The following is a 20,710-nucleotide window of genomic DNA, read 5'->3' as shown; positions in this document are numbered from 1 at the left end:
AGCAGGAGGTGAATCTCCACAGTAGCTTACATTCTCTGCTCCAATAATTCTGACCTTACATCAAATACATTAAATAAATATACTTGTCTGTAAATGTCTATTGGCTGGATTGCAATGAAATCTAATACAAAACACCTCTAGATCTTACTTGAAAGAGAGATTAATTTAACACCGAGGATTCAAAGCTTCTTTTGATTTACTGATAAGTATTCAAAAGGCTTGGACTGAGAACTAATCCTTAAGAGCTTCATAAGAAGCCTTCTCTGCTTATCAATGAACTAACCCAGTAACAACTCAATTTGAAATCTAATCAGCCAACTTTTAAAGCAATTTGGAGTTAAAGTAGGTGAATTCACTGAATTCCAGGTTTTATATTTCAGCATTAGAACACAGCAGCAATGCTGAATTTTTCAATGAAAAAATTGAAAAGTTAGGACAAATTCAGAAGATAATTCCTTCCAAACAAATTCAGATCACTGTTTAATCTCACTATTTGCTGCTTCAGATACAAACATTTAAGAAATAGCACCATCTGTAGCTGCCACTGTTAAGATCATTGTTTGTTCCGTGATTTCATTTACTAGGAGCAGAACACCACACACATTTGCTCAACATACTTTGCTACTACACCAGCTGGAAACAGCTGAAAGTCAAGAGAAACAAATGAAGTAGAAAATTTACTCCAACCCATTAAGTCACTTGTACAAGTGAGTAATAGACTTATCAGAACTGGATGTTCTTTGCCATTTAAGGACTTCGGTGCTTTCTAATTTCAGACCAAGTCTGGCTCAGCAGCTCCAAGCACGTACTTATTTTCACACATGCTTAACTAGGTAACAGTTGGAAAAGAGGGTTAACAAAGCTAACATTCCCCTAGCTTTCTTAGAAAAAGACTCAACATGAGTTGCACTAAAGCAAACTTGTAAAGTAAATCTCTAGACAAAGTAGGGAAAAGAAAATGAATCTGCACAATAACAACCAATGTTAGTAAAGGAAAAATGATAATTTGAGTTTTATGAAGAATAACCACAAGGATCTTAAAATCCTACAAATACCTTGATGTGGATAATAATTTCAGATAATAATTTCACACTGCTATCTGAAAAGTAACTGCTTTACAATCATGAAATCATAAAAAGTACAAAGTAAACTACAGATTCCTTGCCATCAGAAAATGGAATATATTTAAATTATAAATTATTGAAGCTAAATCACCATCTTTTAATAACACCAAGATGAAGAGCTCAAAAAAGAACTACTTCAGTACAAGAAAGCAGGCATTTCAGGTAACATATGTATGTATATAGACACTTCACCTTGCCTTCGTTTTTTTCTCTTTTTAAAAACAACGCTCAGAATTTTGAATTTCCTTCACTGCTTACAGTGATCTCGCAGAGTCTCTTACAACTCTTCAAGCTACTGGGAAATGTCTGAGAAAAAGGAAAATTATAATGGAGTTTCCTTCAGGAATCTGAAGATCACAAACTATCACAGGATCTGTGTTGCATTTAGCATCTATCAGTATGCATGAACAAAATATAAGATGCTCTGCTATTGTGGAAATTCATCACGTTTTCAGGGCATTTTTAGCATCTAGGAACGGAGTCAGGACAGACATATACATATACTTTCATAATACAGTAAACAAAATGCAACCGTGTCAGAATAATTAAGAATACTCTGGCTTTCCAGAAACCTCACCTGCTGAGCATCCGTGAAATGAGCACATCACCAGAGATGGTGGTAAAGTTGGTGAGGTACAGGCAGCACTCCATTATGTTTTACAGAGTTTCCTTGGCATGAAACTCAGGAAAAACACAACTTTCACTACAGAATTCCTAAAATTCCTTCCTTTGCCTTCTTTGAGATTCTAGTACATAACAAACACTTCCTTCTTCTCACCATTTCTCCTAAGTGTCAAAATCTGCACTGTACGAAGTGTTGCATGCACGTATCAGGCAAGGTCTCATCACGTCCAATAACCAACTGAAGTACAACAGCTTTCAATGGCTGTAAAAATAACTGAAATACCATAAAACTTGTGGTCATTCTATGCAGAGTGAAAGCTAGGAAGGTGAAATTAAGAGTTACAAAAGTACTAAAACCATCTTCCAAGCCCTATACATGACAACAGCTGAAAATAACTTACCTATCTCTGTCCTGGTGGGGCCAATCCCATTGTGAACTCTCAAGTAACTGGAATGACAAGAATCTGAGTCATCAATGTCTAAATCACCAAATTTGAGCTGAATTCGCTGCCCAGGCTTTACACGGATTTCCCATTCACAGACTGTGCTATTGGGAGAGGTCTGTGGGTAGTTTATCGAAGCAAGAGTTCCACTTTCAGGGCCCAGAACGGTGTGTCCACATCCATCACCTACAAAAGAATAAAAATGAGTTAGCTACATCACATTCACCTTTAAGGGTTCACTGGTGATTCAATTACCACTGTCTTCACCTGCAGAAAACACTTTGTTGTTGTTGTTGTTTGTTTGTTTGTTTTTTTAACCTTACCAATCACACTGCAAAACCACTCAAAGTCACACACAGATGGAGCAGCAAGCGTGTCAAAATACAACAGAACTTATGTTTGCAAGCGCTTAATTTCTCATCATTAGTGAACAGAGAGGTTCTACAACTTCCTCAACTAGATAGAAGTTTATCCTCCATGATGTAAAAAATGGCTCTGACAGTACAGAAAATGTCCCTGCTGTTTCATATTCCCTCAACACCTATATACAGAAGAAAACTGGTTCTAAAAATGGAGGGAGAAACACAGCAGTAAAACAAGAGCACATGAATTCTACTGTTATTACATTCATAACACAATGAGAAAGAACAGAAGGGGAAAGACAAGGAACAGCAAACACTACTGAAAATAACAGCTAAGTCTGAACATCATCCAACAGTTAATGCATTGTTTTCTACTGTAAAACAAGTTTAATGCTGTTAAACTAATTCTTGAAGGAATTCAGTGACACCCTTTGCTTCACACACACTTCCATGTCAGATGCCATTTTATCAGTGTCCCTCTGCTGCCATCTGCCACACAGCAACAACATATAAGGGAATACCAGTAAGAAGGATCCACCTCTACTGATATACCACAACCACTGGTATCTGACAACCTGGGCCAAGAGAACTGTCATAGCAGCAATCAAATACTTTGTGTTGCTTAGTAGCTAAAAGTGACAGGCAAAAACTGATTCTTTTTACACATTTCTTCTCCTATGAGGAAAGGTTGAGGGAACTGGGATTGTTTAGCTTGGAGAAGGCTCTGGGAAGATCTCATTGCAGCCTTTCAGTACTTGAAGAAAGCATATAAACAGGAGAAGGAATGGCTGTTTACGAGGGTGGATAGTGATAGGACAAGGGGGAATGGTCTTAAACTGAGACAGGGGAGGTTTAGGTTAGATATTAGGAGGAAGTTTTTCACACAGAGGTGGTGACACACTGGAACAGGTTGCCCAAGGAGGCTGTGGATGCCCCATCCCTGAAGGCATTCAAGGCCAGGCTGGACGTGGCTCTGGGCAGCCTGGTCTGCTGGTTGGCGACCCTGCACATAGCAGGGGGTTGGAACTGGATGAGCACTGTGGTCCTTTGCAACCCAGGCCATTCTGTGATTCTATGATTTCCACTTCCTTACTAAACCTAAAAACGTAAGCCATATTTTAGGAACAAAAAAATGTGCAGATACTGAAGATTCTTAACTGAATTTAAGAATCCTTTGCATAAAAGGATTTCATGCCAGACTGAACAGAATGGCAGGACCCATGCACTGAAGCAGCGTGGGGAAAAGAACAATTCAGTTGAACTTAACTCTGATTAATCTGCTCACAAAAGCACCTAATTCTCAGTGACAAAATGTTGTGGATTTGTTTTCTTTTTTCATAATCTGAGCACTTGGAGAGATAGCCGTATGTTCCAAAATCTAAAGTGCTGCAGTTACATGCAGAATTACAAACAGATGGAAGTTTTCTTGCCAGCATTGGAATGATGCATCGTCTTTTTGAAAAGGTAAATGGACTATCTGCTCCAGTAAAATCAAAAGTTCTATCTGTAGAGCTGTTACTTAGCCACGTTTTTCTCAAGTCTAACTTTAGCATAGTGTCATAAAATACTTTGTTCCACCTCATGACAAACGTTATTCCCATTTGGTAGCTGATAAATTACATTCTACTTCATTTACACCTTCCTTTAGGAAAGCAAACAAACAACGCATCTGTATTTTGCTTTCCTAAACTGCTATTATTTTAATACACAATTGTTCAAGAGGTAGCTGAAATACTACATGTTGTGTATCATTTAATCCTGGTTTCAGTTGTAGACTGAAAATATTATTGAGCTATCCTAATGAAGTCACCTTTCAAACAAGAAACCACAGTAGCAATCTGAGTGCAACTAAAACATTGCAAGTCTTAAACAGCATTGAGACTTCTCTTTTAAAGACAAATCTGTAAGAAATGTCAACTGGGTATTTTAGACCTCATTCTGGTATGTGTTTCACTTTGGCTAGTGAGAGCAGAAATGCCACACACTTTGTGCCTGAAGAAGCTAAAGATTACCAATGCATATCTGGCATGCAATATACAGCACACCAAGCGCAGATTCATCATTCAGGAGCTATTTGAAAATCTCTACAAATTAACTCCTAGCGAAACAGTGAAACGACGAAGCCTCTCCTTATTTTATTAGTTCTAAAAGGGTAGTTCTTGAGCTCTTCTATACAAGTGGTTCTTCATCGCTTCTAGTGAAGTTGTATAAACACCACTGATCATCCCCAGAGACACACATCTTTTGCCACCTAACAAACCAGCAACACTCAGCAATTTTTCCAAGAGTAAGAAAAAGCACAATTGTCTGCAATACAGCCACACGCACGGTAGCATTAGATAGTTCATTCACGTAAAAGGCATTAAGTACCACAGAATCTTTTGCTTCTGTTAATTTGCGTGCATGAGTGTGGAACATTTGGGTACACATAAGAGACAGATGTCAAGTCCTAAATCAATTACTCTTGCAAGAGATGACAAATTCTGTCACTAGTTCGTGACAGAACTAGTAATACACAGCTGAATGAGTCCTTTCTTTCAGCCCTGTCCATCACAAAACAGACACAGTGTAGTCGCAGAACTAAGCAAGCTCCTCACCACATCACTTGTGCATACATATTCCACCTGACACTTGCTGGAAGGTCAGCACATGTGCATCGATTCCGTGTGCCCCAAGGAGCAGGTTCACAGCAAATACAAATAACCTCAGCTCTTTGCTGAGCACTGCCAGAAACACGGGCGCCTCTTCTTCAGCTGGTAGAGGAAAGCAGACTGATGTCGTCAGCAGAACCATTTGTCTCTTCCAGAGGTGCCTCCAAATGCAGTCTGAATGAATTATCCTGATGGATTACAGATGACCCCTGAGCTATGGCACGCTGATGTCTGATGCAATCATGCAGCTGATTTAACATAATTTCTCATACCCAAGTTCTTTATATCAACAAAATAGAGAATTTCAACCAACATAAGCATACCAGAGTGCATTTGATAAGAAGAAAATGTAAGATTTAATAAAATGAGAGGCTATCGCACATGCAGAAGTGGGTGCTAAGTACTCTATTAATATCCACTAGAGAGATTAAATGACTTCAACAACTATGAAAATAATTATTCAGAACTTTTTTCCCCTGAGATCGGCTGCTGCTAACAACTGCTAATCTTGTTTCTCACTATCAAAACATGTTAAAAATGAATCTTACAGCCTTGGGAATGCTTTCCCACTGCTTACTTGGGGAAGAGGGAAGGATAAAATAAAGACATCAGACAGATTATGACTAAAGCATAACTGATCAAAACACCAATCTCCACTTTTAACGCATGGCACAACCATCTGTACAGATGACAAGATAAGGGGAAATGGTTTTAAACTGGAAGAAGGCAGATTTAGAGTATGGAAGAAATTCTTTACTGTGAGGGTGGTGAGACACTGGAACAGGTTGCCCAGAGAGGCTGTGGATGCTCCCTCCCTGAAAGCATTCAAGGCTAGGCTGGATGGAGCTTTGAGCAACCTGGTATAGTGGAAGGTGTCCCTGCCTTTAGCAGGGGGCTGGAACTAGATGATCTTAAAGGTCCCTTCCAACCCAAACCATTCTGTGATTCTATGACACAATCTATCCACTGGGTTTCCTGAGAAGATCCTGCCTAAGTAAACTATGACTTTCTGTAGGTTGATAGCTACATATAAAATGTAATTAAATCTTTCTTAACTAAGTAATGGTAGAACCAAATCTATTTGTCACATAAGCAAAAATATATATTTAAATCATTCACTTTAGCTCCAAATATGCAACTCTCTCTACTTCAGCCTTCATCTCTCCTCTTCAGCTTAGCTCCTGTGCACCACATTTCCCTTATCATTAGCAGCATCATTGGCACAGCATCTACTTTTTGCTTTCCTCAGTGCAGACAAGGAACATTAAAGAATTAAGTACCTCAAATTCTGAATAGCTTTTTAAGGTATTTCCACCACAGTCCACAGAAGTCTGTTCTTCAGGAAGGAATCTGCTCCTCTGTCTGAACTAATTTTCTTAACAAGCCAACAAGTACACAGCCCACTTTCATCTTCATGACATTAATTTGCCTCAGTAACATACTGTTGGAGCACTACAGATGTTTCACAACATAAAATGCCCCACACCTCCGCAACGAGGCCATCGCTCAGTCACACTCGAAGGCACTTAAATTAGGGCAGCTGTGAACAAAAGCAAGCCTTGTCTGTCCAATGCTCTGGGCCACTTCTTCTCACACCCTTTCTGGTACAGGAGGTAAACACTTTTGCAGCCATGTGGTAAACCAGACTAGGGACTTGAGATAAAAAGAGCTGTTAGTTTTAACCTAGAGTAACCGCTCCATTTATTTTATGGTGCAAATGCAGCAGTGCCTTCTCTGACAGAAGGATGGCTCAGGTGAGGGTAGAGAAACACCAATAACTGCTTCTTGGTAAGCCCTGCCAGTTTATGGTGGCATTTTGAGCTCTCCTGCATCCCAATCAGAAACAGGTAAGCCATCTCTCCCATGGGAAGGCCACTCATAAAAGTGTTGCGTGGGCTTGAGGAATGGAACTGGCTGAAGATGCACCAATGCCCTTCTCATCTCCACGCCACACTTGCTTTGGGCCAACTCATTTCTATGATGCAGTTACTGTGCAACTCTCATTGCAGGGCAAGTAAAGGAAGGGTCAGGGTACAGGCCAGTCACAAGCAGTGTCCCTCAGGCATCGGTTTTGGAACCAGTGCTCTTCAACATCTTCATCAATGACATAGATGATGGCATCAAGTGCACCCTCAGCAAGTTTGCAGATGACACCAAGCTGAGTGGCACAGTCGATACACTGGAAGGAAGGGAAGCCATCCAGAGGGACTTGGACAGGCTGGAGAAGTGGGCCCAAGAAAACCTGATGAGCTTCATTAAGGACAAGTGCAAGGTGCTGCACCTGGGTTGGGGAAATCCCAGATATTTATACAAACAGGGGAAGATCTCCTTGAGAGCAGCCCTGTGGAGAAGGACTTGGGGACCCTGGTGGATGAGAAGCTGGACATGAGCCAGCAGTGTGCGCCTGCAGCCCGGAAGGCCAATTGTGTTCTGGGCTGCATTAAAAAAAGGGGTGGCCAGCAGGGAGAGGGAGGTGATTGTTCTCCTCTACTCAGCTCTTGTGAGGCCCCATCTGCAGTACTGCGTCCAGGCCTGGGGCCCCCAGTACAGGAAGGACATGGAGCTCTTGGAGTGGGTCCAGAGGAGGGCCACTGAGATGATCAGAGGGCTGGAGCACCTCTCCTATGAAGGAAGCTTGAGGGAACTGGGATTGTTTAACTTGGAGAAGAGAAGGCTCTGGGGAGACCTCATTGTGGTCTTCGAATACTTGAAGGGAGTGTATAAACAGGAGGGGGAACTGCTGTTTACGAGTGGATAGTGATAGGACAAGGGGGAATAGTATTAAACTGAGGCAGGGGAGATTCAGGTTAGATAGTAGGAGGAAGTTTTTCACTCAGAGGGTGGTGACACACTGGAACAGGTTGCCCAAGGAGGTTGTGGATGCCCCATCCCTGGAGACATTCAAGGCCAGGCTGGATGTGGCTCTGGGCAGCCTGCTCTACTGGATGGTGACCCTGCACATAGCAGCGGGGTTGAAACTAGATGATCTTTGTGGTCCTTTTCAACCCAGGCCATTCTATGATTGTATGATATTTGCTGTCCAAAATACAGATATAATTTAAAACAAATTACCTTAAATCATTACATCCTCAAAGCAGGTAAGCGATTTTCTCCCTCAGCCACTGTGTACTAATGAAACTGACTACTTCAAAAGAAGAGAAAATACCACCAACTGTCTAAGACCGCAGAACTTCTGCTTATTGGTGTCAGGGAAATGATGTGAGCAAGTCTCCAGGGACAATTGCAATTTGCTTAAATAGTCTCCAAGCAAAAGCAGCTGATAAAGGCAGGCTAGCCTTTGCCAGGCATTTACAAGAGGACTCCATCAGTGCTCTGTGTTCAAGGATACATACAGCAGAAGCCCTCCAGGATCTGCTGCCCATACTGAGTAACAATGACAGTTCATGTTGTGTGTTGTCTTTTGTCTGGCACATGCAGCTTGCCTGCTTCCCAACACATATCATTTACTCAGCAATCTGCACCAATACACTTGTAAAAATAAACACTGTTGTGCTTCAGTGCTCTGAGTGCTACAGAGCAAAACACAGCTGACGAAGGAAACGAGAAGGAACACACAGACTGTCACACAAAACTAGATCACAAAAGCCAGTAAGCAAGGTCAGAAAATGCCCCAAATCACTTTAAAGGTACTCAAATACTTCATCCAGACCGGTCCAAACAGAGTTTCAGAAGTCTTCTATACTTCAACAAAGAAGTAAAAAAGTCTAGACTCAAACTAGCAATACAGATACTAAATTATCACTACTGTCACACTTTTCTCTCTTCCATTATCAGATCACAGAATCACAGAATGGCCAGAGTTGGAAGGGACCTCAGGGATCATGAAGCTCCAACCCCCATGCCACAGGCAGGGCCACCAGCCTCCAGGCTGCCCAGGGCCCCATCCAATCTGGCCTTGAACACCTCCAGGGATGGGGCATCCACAGCCTCTCTGGGCAGCCTGTTCAACACTCACCACTCTCTTGGTAAAGAACTTCCCCCTGACATCCAACCTAAATCTTCCCTCCTTTAACTTAAAACCATTTCCCCTTGTCCTGCTGTTATCTACCCTTTGAAAGAGTTATTCCCCTCCTGTTCGTAGGCTCCCTTTAGGCACTGAAAGGCTGCAATGAGGTCACTCCAAAGCCTTCTCTTCTCCAGGCTGAACAAGCCCAGCGCCCTCAGCCTGTCTTCATAGGGGAGATCATGAGCACACAGCCTCCACTGCGGGTCCACAGTGGCACAACCTGATCTAATAGCCAGCGGCTGCAGCACCACCTTGGCCTCTTCAAACAGCAGCAGCTTCACTCCTTGTGCCCTGCTGGTGCTCACCATACCCTTGCTAAGCTGTACAGCAGTTCTACACTCAGATTACAACCCTATTTGCCCTTTACTGAGTACGGGTGTGTATGGGTCAACTGGTGTCTGAGAACCATGGGAGCATGCACAGTGGAAACAATGGGAGCTAGAACAGGAAGGGGAAAACCAGTTTGGCTACCGTGGAACAACAGAAGATGGCAGGAAGGAAGCTGATGGTATGGGTCCTTGAACAACAGTGGAGCATCCAGATGCTTTCAGAAAAAAACACAAGAAAAGTTGGAATGATTTATGCCCAGCATCTTACAGATAACAGACCTTACCAGTTTCACAGAACTCACCAATTTGTAAAAGAAAAATTCAGTGCTAATGACTCCCTTCTATCCCACTGGACGTGGTACAATGTCTTTCCCACATCTTCATCATTTTGGAGCAACATTTAGCTAACCAGATAAAGCTTTAACTGGTTACAATCCTGTTGACAACGCAACAGCTGCCAACTATGAAAACCACTGTGGCCTTGCTGGCAATCTAAGCACTCAGTGTATTCCACATATGTGCTGGATCACTGCAGTCAGCTATCCTTTCAGAAGCAAAATCTCCACGCTCTGAGAAGTAATCAAGTGAAATCACAGCAATAAAAGTCATCTTCTGTTTCTACTGCTTTCCCAAATTGCCTCCATTTCTTTCAAGATACTGAGAGACTTTCATCTGCCTCATGCCTGTGGGACTATAGAAAAATATTTACATCCAAACAGCTGTACACCCCAAGTCTAATTAATACGCCACTTTAGTTCCACTTCAATATAAAACTAACAGTGTAGAGATAGGATGTATAACAAAAACTGTGAAAAGTGATGGAGCACTGGAACAGGCTGCATAGGGGGGTTGTGGATTCTTCTTCTCTGAAGATATTCAAGACCCACCCGGACACCCACCTGTGCAGCCTGCTGTAGGGGGGCTGCTTTGCAGGGGGGTTGGACTCGATGATCTCTCAAGGTCCCTTCCAGCCCCTACAATTCTATGATTCTGTGATTCATCTACCCGGACTTGTGCAAAGCACTTGACACTGTCTCACATGACATCCTGGTTGCCAAATGGGAGATGGATGGACCACTCACTGGATAAGGAATCGGCTGGATGGTCACACTCAGAGAGTTGCAGTCAATAACTCAACAACCAAGTGGAGACCAGTAACAAGTGGCATTTCTCAAATTTTGCCATATCTGAGTTTTTATATTGTAAAGACTGTATCAATGTTAATACGCAGTACACCTAAACTTTTAGTGAACAATGAAACAAAAGCAGAGATATCCACAGGATAGAAAAAAAATCTGAACATTTCTTTTAGTCTTTTTTTTTTTTAATTGCAATGAGCAAAACTGATGTTGTAATACAGTCTTGCCAATGAAAGACACACCACTGTAAAGAAAGCACAAAGTTCTTCTCAAAAGAAAACAACAAACAAAACCACCTGAAACAATTCATCAAAAAGAAACAAACAAACAAAAAATGCCTGTCTTGACCTTTCTCTCTGAGCCTAAATTAGAGGTCACTTTACAGAAAGGTGGATCCACAGTACTGCGGACCAGAAGGGCTCTTTTAAACAGGATGTCTTGTATGGCATAACTGCATACACCTGAGTTGGTATGATTTTAAACTGAGAGAAATCAGAATGCTGCAGAAAATTTAACTTTCCAGATAGTTTTCAGACTTTAAAAGTGTCTTTAGAAGAATAATTCTTGACTGTTTCTGAGACTAGAATGCTTTAAGCACTCAGAGGGGAAAGACAAACATCCCTTTTCTAACTTACTCTTAAATAATACACCTCCTTTACAACAAACGAGTGAATTCTCTATTACTCAGTACTGGAACTGCCAAGAATGACACAACAAAGTTCATAAACTTCATTCAGCTTCCACAAAAACATTTACTAATGAAACAACTATGTATGCTATCATAACAGTGGTACAGAACTGGAACTTTCCTAATTCTGTTAGCCTTCAAAACAAACAAGATACGTGAAATTTATGTTAACAAAAGTTCATTCCATTCATCCCTATCTCAATCTTCATCTCCTTTCAGTAGCACAAAAAAAACCTAACATTTATTTTTTTTCAGTGAGGTGTTAAGAACAGCAGTTTTCAATAATTCTAAGAAGATAATGTTGTAGAAGGGAAAAATTCAAAGCACCTATCGTACAGACCAGCAAACAGGCTCAAGTAGACTCTTCTCATTAGTAAAAATGAAAAGTAAGCACACGTGACAAGTCCACACTCAGTCCCTGCTGACACGTTCTTTTTTAACAAACCCCTTTTCTTCAAAAGGATTTCCCTTGTTAAAATAATTACCTATAGCTGCTAAGAACTTGTAAAGGCTCGCACACTATGATATTTTATGGTTGTTTTTGTGACTGTATTTCAATACAAAATACAATTTCAATTTTGTATCTATAGAGGTCCACTAAAATCATAGCCTCAATGCAAATGCATTAGGAAATATTTAAGAGTGTAAGCTGTTATGTATGGACAAAGCTCAACACCCATGCTTGATTTTCACAACTGGTCTCACCCAAGTCTAAGGATAACCAGTGGCTGAGTTTCAGCACACATCCCCTGTTTGCTGGCCTAAGCCTTACTGAATGAAAGCTTGTGGTCATTTTCTTTCCAGTCTTTGCACTGAAAAAAGAATCTGCCTAAGTCAAACAAAATGAACAATTATAAAAGTAGAAATTTCATATGAAATGCCAACAACAAGCATCCAACTATCAGAGACTCCCATAATTCCAAGATCTACTTGCTGAAATAAGTGAAACACAAGTAGCTAGATAAGGGATGAACTAAGTCTGCCTTAAATTAATTTTTGAAGAGTTTAACAACCATAAAGAAAAGCATGCAAATACCAAAAATCTGGTTTCTCAAAGCCATTGCATTAATGAACAGGCTCCACAGGCAGTAACCCATTACTCTGTAAAAGCCAGAGATGACAATTTTGCAGACCCAATGTTACGCTAGTCGCTATGTGGCCTTTTAAGTTAATACTACTGCTACCTGTTCATCCCCACAACATCAGCTCAATAACAAACCTACAGCCCACGTTTGCACAATGATTTCAACTATACCGATGTTAAAAATAATAATAATTGATTGAATAGATTAACCTAAAAGAAGCTCATCATTAGGAAACACAGGAGAGAAAAAGCCTTTGACTACAGAACCAATTCTTGGTAATCCTGACTGAGCTCTTCCCCACTGTGAAGCACACAGTTGCAAGGATGGGGATGATGTGCAACAGCTTATTCAAAAACCTTTTAAAGTATAGAAAAGTAACCAACAGAGAAACATTCGTCAATAAGGTGAGCTGCAGTTCCAACAAGAATCGCATTTATACTGATGATTACCTGAGTTAAGCTGATTCATTCTAGGCAGCACTTCCCTAGTTGATGACTACTTGATAAAGGACAGCTGCAATCAAATTAAAAACCTCACACATCACTTCTCAGAGCAAAAAACATGTGGGAGAACCACAGAAAAGGAGACAATTTGTTTTCTCTTATGCAAGTAACATAGAGTGAAATGTTTTCTTATCTCAATCTCCATTCAGTAGCACAAACATAGCTTTCGTAAAGATGCACTACTCTGCCAGAGGGCCACTGGCTTGAGATGCCCAATGCAACAGCCCACAGACTTCTGAAAGAATATTTATTTACATTATTGCTTTAACACTAACTCACATACTCATTTTTTGAAGTCCTGTACACACACATACACGAATATACAAAAACTATGTGCACCGTGCTCCTTGAATCCAAAGCAACATGCAATACATTCCAGGATGGAGTACAGGAAGCCTAAGAGCACGGACACAAAATGGTGGTGCCAGCACACTCTCAGGAGGAGCAGTGCCTCAGCAGGCTCCTGGACATCAGCTGTGCTGAACAGAATCAGCACTGCAGGGCAACCTCCCAGACAGCATGGATCTGCACAGCACACGTGTGTACCTTCTGCCTACCACATCCACTTAACCACTTCAAATAAGGATGAGTAATTGGAGGAGGAAAAACAGTTTTGCTGATGTTTTTGTTTTCAAACGTGAAAAAGTAATCATCATCTTTAGGTTCATACTTTCAATAGCAGCTCACACCTCTCCTGCTTATGAAGAGCACTCTTCCACACAATTCTGTAGGGCGCTCCCTCTCCCTAATGCCCACACTACAGTGCCAGGAAGCAAAAGAGAACATGAGAAAACTCAAGGCAGCAGACACAGCAGCTAGGTCTGGCAGAACTTCACGCCTCAGTCTTGAAAACCTTTTCTGTACGCCTTGTCACAAGGACAAAGGGGATGTGCTTCAGCACTCCTGCCTACATGGCACAAATCCGGAATCCTCAAGAGTCAGCATTCTGCACAATAACATCTGCACAATGCTGCATTCTTAAGTAAAACTGTAACATTACCCAACAGTAAATAGTTCAACAGTGCACTGCTCTCCTCATCATAAAAGACCTACTCTAATGTTTATTTGACAGGTAATAAATCTTCCATCCAACAAGCTTGGAGGGGGTGTCTTTTTAATCAAAATAATTCCTTAGGGCTTGGCTGTGATCCTTTTCTTCCCAAATGAGCCCAGCCCAGGACTATGGACACAAAGGGCAAAGAGACACTACCCAGCAGAACAGAGCGAGAGGAGAAAATGGCACTGGTAAGAAAGGTAGCACACGACAATTGTCACACAGCAGACACTCACGTGGTAGTGCTTCACACTGACATGCCAGGAGCTCTTTGCAAAAACCTGGGGTGCATAATTATGGCCTTTCAGCTGGAAGGTTTTCCTAGTCCCCCAAAGGGATAGACATTTATTTCCAACTCCATACTGATCACAGTAAAAGCCACAGCTGCTGGCTGCCTTGCTGGCTGGTGGAGCTGAGGTGAGGCAGGGGCACGGCAGAAGGGAAGGGTACGTGGAAGAGCTCCAGGGAACAGCAGTGAATCCAGGAACACTGATGCTCCATTGCAAGACAGAGGCCATGGATAACTTTTACTAGGCTCAATGCACATAGTCATTAACTCTTTCTCCCAATGTTTCAGAACACAGTAACTCAGCACTACACATTCAAAAGGGATTTTTCTCTGCTGTGCTGTAGCAAATGTTTTTTAAGCTACAATGATGAATCACTTTCTTGTAGGAGGCTTGATTATGCAATTACGTTCTCATAGATTGGCAAAACATGGCAATCACATTCAAAAACAAGCACTGTAAGTCTAATCTTTTAAAGAGAAAGTGGTAAACAAATCTGCTTCAAATCACTTGGTATTAACTACAGCATTGAAAGTTTATTTGATACTCAAGGCCTTATATGCAAGCCCATATTGACTAGGAAACCCATCAGATGACTACCAAACATGTGATAAAGTTCTTGTTCTCTACAATCTTTGTACCTTTAGAATAACTGACATCGCTTACCTTCAATTTGGGTGCAAGACAAGCAAGCAACCATTTCCCTCTGAGCTGTTTTACAACGTCTCCACACCCTCAAAAAAGCTAACTAATAAACACATCACACAGGATTTACGCCACTAGTTGGATATCTCTTAGGAGCACTGCTTCTCAAAATACAATCTGCAAAGAGCAGGAATGGGGCTGACTTCCTTTCCCTCAGCTACTTAATTATATGAAAAACAACTAAAATGCTTTGTGTTCCTTTCTAATATCAATTTCCTATCAAGCAGGAGCTCGAGTCACCACAGCGTTTTCAAAATCACACGAGGTGACTTGCACAGCAGCCACCTGGGCAGTTCCTGATGCACAAGACTGTATCAAATGTAGCACAGGTACTTTTCTCTTGAGCTTTTCTTAATGTTTCCAAAGGCGTTAGACCTCATGCAAAATGCTCTTATTTTCCAAGACAGTGAGCCACTGCTCAGCACCCTGTCCCAAAGAATGCTGAGTTACCTACACAAGATGATTTTCAGCATGACAGACCACACTTTAATCCCACAACACAGTGGGCTACTAAGTGAAACATCTATTCACTGCAGTATCACCCACACTTCTTCCACACTAGTTTTGACTTCCTCACTGGAAGGGTAAGAAAACTCTTGACAAACATTCAAAATAAGTTTCACACTGTCCAAAAACATAGAGTTATTTTTTAATCACTTGATACCAGTGAGAAGCTCTCCAGGAAAGCATGTGGGAGATGGAAAAGTTCCATCTTCAGAACAGGATCCACATGCCTTGCAGCGTGCGAGGCTTAGAGCTGCTGAACAGCAAGAAAGAAAACGAATAGCTCTTTGTTGAGAGGATCAGCTTCCCTAATGTACCGAGCCAGCTTGGGCTCCTACATAACATGTAGGAACTCACTGTATTTCTTCTAAGAGATTAAAGGCAACTTTAACTGTGGAATTTCCTAAGCCTTGGGTACTTTCCTGGTAATCAGAATATTCTTTTACAACTCTGTGCACATATTTAATGTGCTATTTAGTTTTGAGCGGACTCTTCACGAAAAAGGCAGCAGTTTCATTTCTATGTCTACTCTTTAACCAAATTAGACTGATACCAATATTGAAGGTACAGGCTCTCCAGCCTTTTCTGTAGTAAAATAAATGAAAATGCATCATGAGGAAATGGTCGCTCGCAAGCAGAGTTTTCTCAGAATTTCCAACATTTTCTCACTATAAAGACCACTGTATCCAACAGCACAAGAAATCTTATCTTATCTTAACCTAATCAAATAAAATGAAGCTTGTCAATGAGCAGCTTTTCCTCCCTCTTTGAAGCGAATCTTCTGAGCAAACTGCAAGCATTAAGCAGACAGACCCTTTAAATTGAAATTCTGGGTAGGACTACAAAAGGAACAATGTGAGCAGCGCACTTAGAAATACACTGTCCACATGCTCCCACTTCTTACTATGTGGTGCCAACCCTTGTGCATACAGCTGACCACTCACTGAACCAATTCAGCTCCCTGAGCTGAAGGAAAACTACACTTCTTTCTTTTCCCCTTGGTTATTTCAGTTTTCTCCTAGAATAACAAACGCAGTCTGCTCACCAAAAGGTCAGACAAGTGTCAAGTCAGCACAAGCATTTGGAGCACACATCCAGGAGCGTGATGCTTCAACAGCACAAACCAACACCTCGCTGCTGCCAGACTCATCCAGAAACAGCCTTCAAAAGACACAATGCTCCAACTGCCCTATTTCTTCTCAAAAACAAATGGGTCTTCTCCTCCTCTGTTAACAACAACAAAAGCATGCCAAATGCTTGCTGGTGTCAGCTTCACTATGTGTATAGGTGGAAATAAGATGACAAGATAAGACAGTGGAGGAGTAGTTTCCTCTATGAGCACTTCTCCAATCTTTTTCCATACAAGAAATGAGTTAAGATGTGTGCTTATCAGTACACCGCGTGCATTTTCTGATCGCTTCTGTGCATTTAAATACAGCATTTGTGACATTCAGATACATTTCCACCTCTCCTTCATTTGTGCGGAAACGTACTTGAAGAGAGCTGAGTTCCCAACCCAAAGCCAGAGCGGTGCCAAAGCAAGAGGAGCTGAAAACTGCAGCATTTCTCAAGCCCTGTATTCACAGAAGGGAGAGCTTCAAGATGCTGTCAAAACACTCACTCCCACCGCTCTCTCCCGAGGCTGTGATCAAAGTGACATTTACTGCGGCATCCTCTGATCCGCTGCCACCAAGTGACCACATCTCGCCCTGTAATTTTCAGCCCGTTGAAGAAGCCTGATCATTAATTCCACCCAAGGACAAACCTCTCCGACTTCTCTAAGAAAAAAAAAAAAAAAGAAAAGAAAAAAAAGAAAGAAAAGAAGAAACACCCCACACAAAACCACAGCGACCAACCCTCCATAACCACAGATTCAGCACTTTTGCCCCTAGATCGGCTCCCAGCTCTGGGGTGCGCTCAATGGATCTCCGCAGCCAGCACGGCGCTCAGCCCCCCCGCCTCGCAGCACTCCGCACACCCACACCGAGCTGAAGCGCAACAGCCGTGCCCGCCGCCCCGCGTTCCCCCCAACGGAGGAAGGCCTGCAGCCTCGGGCGGCCCCGAGGAAGGGAGGAAAGCACGGGGCTCCGTCCCCGCGAAGGGATTCTACTTCGCGATGCGGGGCCACGCGCCGGTGGCGGAGCACAGGTGGGAGCCCGCTCCCAACCGCGCCGGTTTCTTTCGCTCTCCCGCCCGCTCGCTCACCTTTCTGCGCCCCGGAGCCCCGCAGCAGCGGCGGCAGGAGGAGGAGGCCGAGGCGGAGTAGCGAGGCCGCCTGCCGGGTCCCCGCGGGGAGCGGCCGCCCCGGGCTCACCATGCCCCGCGGCGTGGCCGGCGGTCCGAGCGCATCGCGGGCTGCGGGGCGGCCGGGTCGGGCCGCGTCTCTGCCCTGCGCCCCGCGGCCGCCGACGGACCGAGCGCACGCCCCCAACCGCCGCCAGGCGCCCCCTGCCAGCGGCCCAAGCTCTTCCGGGTGCGCGCCGCGGCCCCCGCCGGCTGAGGGGCTGCCCCGCTTCCTGCCGCCCCCGCGGCCCGCCCCCGGCACGCGGGAGCCCCGGCCTCGGGAGGGCTCCTCAGAGGCGAGGCGGGGCGTTCGCCCCGCGGGAGACGGGCTCGAGCTTCGCCGCCCCTTTTTGTGCCTCCTCGGTTCTCCCTTAAGATCTGACCGAGAGCATTTCGCTTTTGAGGCAAAACTGCTTCAGAAAACTCGGTGGAGGCACGAGCTTCGCTGTTTCAAACAGAAAAGAATAAACTGGTGTCGCTGGTATCCGCTTATAAACACGATTCCAGCTGTAAGAAAGTGAGAGAACAGCCGACAGGGCTCAGGGCGTTGCAATTCCGGCTATTTCTCATCTAGCTCTTGGAACACCTAGTGTGTGATCGGAGGCTGGTTATTGAGGGCTATGCTCATCATGAGGAGCAGATATTTTGAAGAAAAAGAACCCTATATTTCAAGTATTTCAACAAGAAAGCAAAACTGCATTTCTGGAGAGACTTAGAGTAGCTGGTATTGCACTGAATTAGCTGCCCAAGGCAACCATGAAAGCCTACTTGGGGGGCAGCAAGCACTCAAAGCGTTCTCCACATCCCCTAACAGTTCTGTGAGGCAGATGCTGCTTTCCTGACCAGTGGTGTCTGCACCCCCTGCACCACCATGGCAGGAAGGGCACTTAAGGGGAAGTCCTACCCAACCACACAGCTGCTCAAAGAACTGTTTAAATGGTGCTCACTGATTGCTTTAAGATTACTGTTGCTAGTCAAGATGTTGAGAATAGACAGACGGCCAACTTGATGCTCAGTGCTTGCTGAGGCTTTTTTTCACATAAAAACACGCAGGGTGTTACAAAGCGTTCCTTAATGCAAGTTTACTAAGTTTCATACTTTTCTCCTGCTGATACCTTTTTAGCAACACCTCAGTGAAAGCAGTAAATGAAGGCTGTCTGACGTGAGGCCGTTTTAAGTCAGCTTGTAGGATGTAATAGTCACTGAGACATCCCACAGCATGTAATGGCAGATGGGCTGAAGGTAATCTATATGCGCTCCTTTGTCTCTCATTCAGCAGACGCAGAGGTTCATACCGCAGGTCACGTGAAGCAGTTATATCACTGCAATAACATCCTTTCTGCTCTATAGAGACCACATTCTTAGGATCACTAATCATTAGCAATATTTGTTGTGTACTGGAAAAATCGCTCCTTGAATAATTTGTGGCTTAATAGTGCCGTGCATTAACAGGAACATCCTACACATAAATCAGCAGTGTTCCCTGGTGGACTCGGAAAGGCTTTCTCCTGCATTATTTTTTGTTGTCAAGGCTGTGTGTGGTATTGTCCTAGCTCGATTCAAAATTGTTCTGAAGGTTCTTATTTCCTCATGTGAAAAGAGTGCTGGATTTGGGAGAGGGCTGATTTCTACAAGGGGTGTGAGAACTTGCAGTAATTCCTAAAGCTGCCAGAGGCCGAATTTGCTCCATCTATCTTACGAGTTTGTCCTGGAGCCACATTCCCTAACCACAAATGGCTCATGCAGAGCCCTAGGATACATGCTTTGCAAAGAGAACGCCATCCTGATGGAAGTGGTGACAAACTATGACAGTTTATCCACTCTAAAAGCCTTAAAGATTTATGGAATATACGGAGCCAAAGAATGAGGAATATCATTCCATTAGCAATGCAACTGTTTGGATGGCTTGTCTTAATACACACTTTTAATGCAGAAAAAAAAAAAAAAAAAAAAAAAAGAATTAGATAAATCCAGATGGTCTTCCTGGCTTTCAGAATCTTCCTCCTCCTAAGAAGAGTGCAGCACAAAATGAGTTTAAATAGACCATCTGCAGAGTGCTGCACATTTCAGTCTGTGAGAGTTCCCAGGCAACCCCTCTGGGGGAAACAGGACTGTATATAAAGACTCCATTTTAGATTGTGACTTAAAACTGCTCCTGTCATCAAATCAAAAGAGATACATAACTAAAATGTTATGAGAAACAAATACAGTATCATGCAATATCAATACCATAAGGCAAGGTGCCAACAGCTACTATGAAATCAGCGCAAATCTTTTTTTTCAAAAGGGTAGGACCAAAGATCAAACTAACTTCTTAGTGCCAACAGAAAAATGCTTAGGCAACTGAGCATTTCGATAGTGTTTCCTTCCCATTATGAGTAACTTCTAGAGGTAAATGAAGATATCTTATCTCCATCTGGTTCTCTTCCCCTGATAGGCTTCTGTTGCTTCTTTCCCACTCTGGTTCTCGAGCTTTTCCATTCTTTTATTATATCTCAAAAGCTGAATTCAGCTGGAGGGCAGGGCTGCTATTCAGAGAGACCTTTATGATCTACAGAACAAGCTGACACAAACTTCCCAGACCCCAAGATAAGAAGTGCAAGCTCTTGTATCTGAGAGGAATTGCCCATTGCAACTATATATTCTGGAGGATATTCATAAGCTGGTCTGCAAAAAAGAAACTGGAGTTCCTAGTGGACAAGCAGCATGTCACAGTGAAGAAAGCCAGTGGCATCCTGGACTATATTAGCAAGAGGTCCAGGGGCCAGCAGAGCTACAGAAGTGATCCTTCACCTCTATCTGGCACTTGTAAGACTGCATCTGAGTATTGTATCCAGTTTTGGGCTCCTCCCAGTACAACAATACTGACCTGCTGGACGGAGTTGGTTCAAGAGGTCTCCAG

At 43.0% G+C, this 20,710-nt stretch overlaps 1 protein-coding gene across 1 annotated transcript in view; it reads right to left on the bottom strand.

Annotated features, from left to right (window-relative positions):
- Positions 1-17,919, bottom strand: part of DCBLD2 (discoidin, CUB and LCCL domain containing 2) — a 41,791-nt gene extending 23,872 nt beyond the window's left edge. The window contains exons 1-2 of the mRNA XM_031613046.2: positions 17,731-17,919; positions 2,150-2,377 (exon numbers count right to left, since the gene is read on the bottom strand). Coding sequence (XP_031468906.1) covers positions 2,150-2,377; positions 17,731-17,842 — 340 coding nt within the window. The 5' untranslated portion in view covers positions 17,843-17,919. The remainder of the gene's footprint in view (positions 1-2,149; positions 2,378-17,730) is intronic.
- Between the last annotated feature and the right edge of the window lie 2,791 nt (positions 17,920-20,710).

The sequence above is a fragment of the Phasianus colchicus genome, chromosome 1, assembly GCF_987193195.1.
Source record: "Phasianus colchicus chromosome 1, bPhaCol1.hap1.1, whole genome shotgun sequence".
NCBI lineage: Eukaryota > Metazoa > Chordata > Aves > Galliformes > Phasianidae > Phasianus > Phasianus colchicus.
Note: the sequence above shows the minus strand (reverse complement) of the source record. Positions and strands in the feature narration are given on the sequence as shown.